This window comes from Cyprinodon tularosa, unplaced genomic scaffold (assembly GCF_016077235.1).
Source record: "Cyprinodon tularosa strain WSP-4 unplaced genomic scaffold, ASM1607723v1 ctg27, whole genome shotgun sequence".
NCBI lineage: Eukaryota > Metazoa > Chordata > Actinopteri > Cyprinodontiformes > Cyprinodontidae > Cyprinodon > Cyprinodon tularosa.
Window position 1 is genome coordinate 1,494,750 of NW_024038974.1, and position 6,735 is coordinate 1,501,484.

Sequence of the window (6,735 nt, forward strand, 5' to 3'; positions counted from 1 at the left end):
CATCTGTTCAATAAACGATCGCGCATAAAGAAGGAGAAAGGCGAGTCAACTGTGGTAATATCCTATTATGATTCAAGCGCCCTCTGGCGTTCAGAGAGTGTATTTCACCTGCCTAAAAAAAGTTTTTAAGTTGCAATATATATATTTATTAAAAAAAAAGGCCCCATTCCAGTACTATTGTTTAAAACATATCAGCTTATCCTGGTGTTATTTATTAATTAGGATAGAACATTTTATTAATTTCAGACGTTGGGAACTATAAATTAAGAACACTTTTATTATTATAACAAAAAAAATAAATAAACAGTTTTCAACATAAGTTTGACAAGAAAGAATAGAATAATTTAAACGCTTACCAGATTTAATGTGCCAAATAATTTCTAGAGATGATCAATTCACAGGCATCTCCCAATAAGAGGATTTGAAAATGGTTTCAGAGCTCAAGTTATTCTCTTTTACCGTGAACACAGTATTCTCTGTCCGGCTTTGTCTCACATGCTTTAGCCAGAGGGCTGCTAACCCTGTTTACTTTGTAAACAGGCAAAAACCCTTGCTTAGAGCTGTGACTGAATTAAAATGGATATAATATAAATTGTTGACAAAACACACAAAGTCTGAAATCTGTTTCTTTTGTACTACTGCATTCTGATACTTATATGTCATTTGTAGTTTAGTGTCTTAAGATTTTCAGCATTTATTTACAAAGGAAGTTAGTGTAGTCAAACCTCTTATGAATGATCAATTTACATTCATTAATATCACATTTCACTTGGAGACTATTTTTTTTTTCAGTATTTTCTATTGTCCTTTTGCTCCAGGAGTAGGTACAGGTATACACTGTGATCAGGTGACTGGTTCATCATCTAAAGCAGATCAGGGTATAGTTCAAGTCATGGGAACACACCCTCAGGGTGTAAGCAATCACTTGTTCACCAGAGCTCTGTATATCCTTGAAACAACTTCAAAATTAGGAAGGAGTGCAGCGGCCTGGGCCAGTTGAGGAAGCTGAGTGTAGGTGGAGGTACGGAGATACTGAAAAAGGTCCTGGAAACTGTGAAAATGAGCAGTGAGCTGAGGGGGCACACCCAAAGACAGCCCCAGCTTCCTTAAAATGTAAAGGTGGTTAGGAGAGTCGAGCAGCAGGGACAAATCCTGAATGGTGTCATAGTTCAGTATCTCAATACTCTGACCTGAATAAATACAGAACAGAAGTGACAGAAAAAAGGTTTAACAAAATAAAAACTCATCCAATTGAAGAACTTTAATACCTTTTTACGGCAGAAATTTATCAGAGAACATAAAGTACGTACCTTGGGCAATCTCCCATATTCTCTGCAGTTTTTGCTCCATCTGAAGTCGATATAGAAAATTAGTCATGGTCACTTTTTTAAATATATAAATAATTGAACTTTATTGATCTAACACTGGAGAAATTCACCTCTGCATTTAACCCATCCCCTTGGGGAGCAGTGGGCTGCTATTGTGCAGCGTCCGAGGAGCAGTGTGGGGTTAAGGGTCTTGCTCAGGGAGCCAGAATGCAGGCTGTGGGGATCGAACCGGATACTTTGCAACCTTTTCAGAGCACAAGCTCACTGCTCTAATCACTAGGCCAACTCTCCACCTTTGTTTGTTCAGTATCTAAATAATTTTATTTGATCATAAAGACGGAACACTGATTTAGAATAATCTTGACCGTATCAACTACTCATTTATATTGATACTCATAAAGGCACAGAGAAAAGCAAGATGATGCTGAAGTTTTCCCAAAGAAAATGCCTCTTACTGCCCTCTAGTGTTTAACTGGTTCAAAAACCAGAGCACATTACAGACTATTGATGTTTATTTAAACAGCCTCACTCTTTTAATGCGGCTTTTCACTGTACTTTAGTAACTAGGATAATCATTCATAATAATATATAAATCCTTTATATATGATTATATATCAACACTGCTTCAGCGTGTGTTCAGAGGACTTTTTTCTTTTGTTTTGTAATTTCTCAGGTCAGACATTGATGTTAGATGACATCAGTTTTAGATGAGAATTTTGTGCAGATCAGACACTTCCTTCCTGCACTGCATCCCGGAGAAGGGTAATTCCAGCTCCAGAAAGTAAATTTCCCCATCAAGACTTCCTGCATCCTTTGCTTTGGACATGGAAACACAAATATTGGAGGTAATCTCTGTTCAAGCTTGTTAATTTCTGAACCTGGATTACACGCCTCTGCTGCATCTATTTAATTCTAATGTACCTGGTGATGTAAGACTTGATGCATCTGCTAAGCCATGAAAGAAACCCTGGTCTGTGGTTTGAGCCATTTGCAACTAAACTCGCTTTTTTCCCGATCATTTTTTGTTGTAAAATTGCTAACAGCAGACTGTGTAATAAATAGCATAGAGAAAATGTTTTAACTAAACTTACTTGACATCCTATCATGGTACCCCACAAGATTTAATAATGGTCAAAGCAACCTGCATACCTATTTGTCTGATTTTACATACAGGATAATAGAAGTGATTAGAACAAAAAAAAGTCTGCGATTTAAATGAATGAATGAATATTTTTGGCAAACTGATGTAAAGGGTTAAAAGCAAGTTAATCAATATTCAGAGTAAAACTCTCTGCAACATAAAAAAAAATACAATCGTTTCATCAGAGTATCCTGAAGTGTTTTTTTTTAAACGTAAAAGTTATTTAGAATTTACTTTAAAACTGAAGTTTGAAAGTTATTTGCCCAAACCTGAAGACAGAGCTCAGTATTTTTTGCAAGATTCTCAGAGTTTTAAGAAGGAAAACAAAATACCTCCTCTGTATTAAAGCCTGTTTGTCCGTCCTGCATGATGTTATCTTGTTTCTGACTGCAGGGCTTGATGTTGGTGGTGACATTAATCACGATAGAAGTGGGATGCAGCTCACTCTCATGGTTCAGTGAGTTCTGCCCTCTGGGTATGGATGTACCGGTAGTTAAAAAAAAACAAAATTTGACTTAGATTCTATGAATGCTTATTGTAATGTTCTTTGTTCCAGCATTTACAGAAAATGTACCTTGTATCTTCGGTTAAACTGGTCTCTAAAGGTGTGTCTTGTTGCGTTGCTTTCCCTGTGTGACCAGAGGGACACTCGTACCGAAGGTTTGCTCCAGACAGTAACCCCTCAGGTTTTATACATCGTTCAGGAATCTGCTCTGAACGAGGTAATGTGTTTAGAATCTGACATATCCTAACCATGCATAAATAAGACAGCAAATATGGCTGAAATATTAAAAATAATCTTACTTACTGAATCTTTTAGCAGTCAGGAGGACAACCCAAAGTAACGTAGCAATAAGAAGAAACAAGGAGGCTATTACAGCACCAATAAGGCCAGCAGAAATACTTTCCTCCTTCATTCCTAAAAGGAGAACAATTAAGCCAGTCATGCTAAAGTCATGAATAAGAAATAAAAAAAATTGCATTTTTCTCAGGATTCTGTGGTCATTCAACCAACATCAGTGACTTTTATATATCTTTCCAAATACAGTATATTTTATTATATTTAATTCAAAAGAAATTCTAACTTGTTTTCTAAAGTCTTGTATTTAAGCATTTTATTAATTCAACGTATATGATCATTCTAATTATGATAATAAAAATACAAACAACCAATAAAAAATAAAAATAAAACATTGTTCAAATAAATCATTAAATGCCCCAAACTTTGATGATATCCAAGAACATTAAGATTTCATGTAAACCTCCCTCTGGAACTGTGAAACTACCTGTTTCGGTCTGTTTGTCCGACTTTCCAACAGGTAACATGATGGCGCTCTCTGTCAGATGTCAAAAATGACAGTTTTTAGACAATTATCAATACATACGAAAAGTTAAACATAATTTTTCCACTGTTGTGTCTGTGAGTTTTGATTCATACGCGCTTTAGAGCCTCGAGATGCAAAGCTTCTACACTCTTTATGGAGTGCATCCTGGCTCTCACAAGGAATACATAGCAGCTCCACATCCCCTGTCATGCTCTTAAGTTCATAATATCTGCTCATAAAACACATACATACATATATATAAGCTTTGAAATACTACTGAAATGTAGCTGGGGTTTGCTTCAGCATTGTGGATGGGATTCACCCTGGGAGACACTTCCCACACATAGTGTCACTGGTGGGAAAACAATCGGTCAGCATATGGCGGTTCAGCAGGTTGCACTGAGTGCATCTCCTGCAGGGCTCCACACCTGTAACTGTGCTGAAGGTCCCCCTTTCACAGAGAATGCAAACCCCATCTCCACCATAACCAAAGCCACAATCCTGAAAACAAACATGGTTTAGATTTAGTCAACAAATTTAAATGCAGGAAATCATGCAGCTAAAAAGGTGGTGCATTACCCCGGATAGCTGCTCTCCAGGCTTACAAACAGGGCATTCAACACAGGTGCCATTTTGGTGTAAGAACTCTGTCTGATCACATCTGGGCTCAGATAGCACCTACACACACAAAGATCAGGGATTGTCAAAGTTTAGAAACACACTGGTAAATGTTTTGCAAGCCATCCTTAGATCTATTCTTATTTTTTATCATCAGCATATGATACCTTGCAAAAGATTTACCACCTAAAGTTCCTCACAGGTTGCCACAAACACAACATTCAGCATATTTTTATTGATTTTGTAATAGACAAGCACGAAGTATTGCATCATCTGAAAATGTAAAAAAAACAAAAAACAAAATCATAAACTATTTTATAAAGCGGATTACCTGCATGTGATTTGCCCCTTGAGTTATAACTTTTTAGATCCACATCTCACAGCAGTTCCTTTTTAGATAGATCTCTAACAGCTTTTTAACATCTAAAGGATGGGATTTTATTTTAGAAACTGTCCTTTGCAAAAAAGTTGGGCTATATATAGAATGGGCTGTATACATTTTCAGTCAGTGCAGTGTCTATATATAAGCTGCTGTCCTGCATGTTTTAGATATTTATTGTTTTAGACCAACTGAATCCACACTCACCAAAATATTTCTACCAAATTTATGTAATTTTATAACATAACAAATTCCAAACTTTTTTTAGGATAATTTGAACACAAAACGATTGAATAAACCTTACATGATGCATATTAATTAGATTGGTAAAGCTTATTTATTCAAAATACATAATTGTGAGGTTTATTAATTTAGAATTAGTAAAATATACATAGTTTGAATATTAAATATTGTTTGAATAGCATAATAATCAGGTAACTTTTATGCCATTTAGACAAACTATTTTATGTATTTGAAATAAATACATTCATTATTATTAATTCTAAGTAAGTATATTTTATTTATACTAAATATATACATTTAATAATTATGTATTTCAAATAAATAAGCTTTATCATTCAAATTAATATTCAAAGTGTAAGCTTTATTTAATAGGTCTATGTTAAAATTATCTATTAAATTCAGTTTATTTATTTAGCGCCAATTCACCACATGTCATCTCATGGCACTTTACAGAGTTGATTCAACCAGATCATACAGTCAGATCGGTTCAAAGTTTTCTATCTAAGGAAAACCAGCTGATTGCATCAACACAAAGATGCTTGTAGCGACAGTGGAGAGGAAAACTCCCTTTTAAAAGGAAGGGGGAAAAAAAGAAAGAAAAAAAGTTAATGAGTATTTGCTATGAAATTAAATTGCTTTAATCTTAAAATTTTGGAGAAAATTCATGCAACCACAATTTATTTGATTCAGCTATGTTGTACGGTTGTAAGGCCTTGAGGATTGACGTTGAACAAAAGTGGACTTGACATTTCTAAGACCTGGATATTATACATATAAGTTCGTGGTCTGAAACCCCTGCCCTCTGAAGCTGCTTTAGACGTTTCAAACACATGCATTGAATTCCCTCCTGAGCATTTTATTCCGGTGTGTTGAAGCATAAAATACAATTTAGAGGGCACTGGTCCCAGAGGACTTAAACTTGAGAACTTCTGATCTACAGCATTTCATTGGAGCTATGGGTTTATTTAAGTCAGTTTTGCTGGAAAGTGCTGCTCTACAAAAGTCCTTGTGTTTTTGTATGTGCAAAAGCTATTTATTAAATTTTTTTTTTATAGCCAAGAGTTTTTCTTTCTGTATTTTCCTGTATTCAGTTTTATCCACCTAAACATAAATGCCCTGTCCCTGCTGAATGATGCTTTCATTCCCACAGTGAAACGTGAATGTTTTTGAGTGCTACTCACTCTTTACGTATTTCAGATGCAACAAAACTTAAACGTTAATCTCTTTCTCATTAGAATGTGATGTGTCGTCCGAGATGCTGTTGATTGCTCAATAGAAAACTCATGTAAACAGATGTGTTCATGCTAATATAAAATCACACACATGTGGACGCTGAACTAATTAGGCAACTTTTTTAAAGGAAATTGTTTGCACAGGATTTCCTTAAGGGTGATGACAGGGTAAATATGAGTTCAAGCGACACCGTTTAGATTCATATTTGTAGATATAATGTAGAAAAATAGGTAATATTTTATACACTTCATTATGATGCACTTCTTTGTATTTGTCCATCACAAAAAAATAGTTGGTTGCATTACATAACACAATGAAATACAGGAAAAGTTCAAACACATTAACAGAACATTCAGCCAAACTCTTCACTGTCATTGAATTGATAGCCTCTGGAAGAGGAAACTAATAAATGAACAAACATACCATCATTATGAAGGAAGTTCCAATCAGAAAAGTAAACATGGCTTC

General features: G+C 35.2%; 1 protein-coding gene across 1 annotated transcript; it reads right to left on the reverse strand.

The window, feature by feature from the left end:
* Positions 1 to 250: 250 nt before the first annotated feature.
* On the reverse strand, positions 251 to 4,749 carry LOC119786271 (tumor necrosis factor receptor superfamily member EDAR-like). The gene is made up of 10 exons (XM_038289513.1): positions 4,744 to 4,749; positions 4,374 to 4,472; positions 4,117 to 4,295; positions 3,908 to 4,023; positions 3,756 to 3,806; positions 3,278 to 3,388; positions 3,044 to 3,182; positions 2,802 to 2,940; positions 1,311 to 1,350; positions 251 to 1,190 (listed from the first exon to the last, which is right to left on the reverse strand). The coding sequence occupies exons 1-10, from the start codon at positions 4,747 to 4,749 to the stop codon at positions 922 to 924; spliced, it is 1,149 nt and encodes a 382-aa protein (XP_038145441.1). The 3' UTR covers positions 251 to 921.
* Positions 4,750 to 6,735: the final 1,986 nt, after the last annotated feature.

Bases quoted from the DNA above. Each gene is read 5' to 3' on its own strand.
- LOC119786271 (XM_038289513.1), bottom strand. The intron at 4,296-4,373 runs GTAATGCACCAC...GTTTGTTTTCAG, and splicing joins CTGGAGAGCAGCTATCCGGG to GATTGTGGCTTTGGTTATGG. The intron at 4,024-4,116 runs GTGAATCCCATC...TTTTATGAGCAG, and splicing joins TGTGGGAAGTGTCTCCCAGG to ATATTATGAACTTAAGAGCA.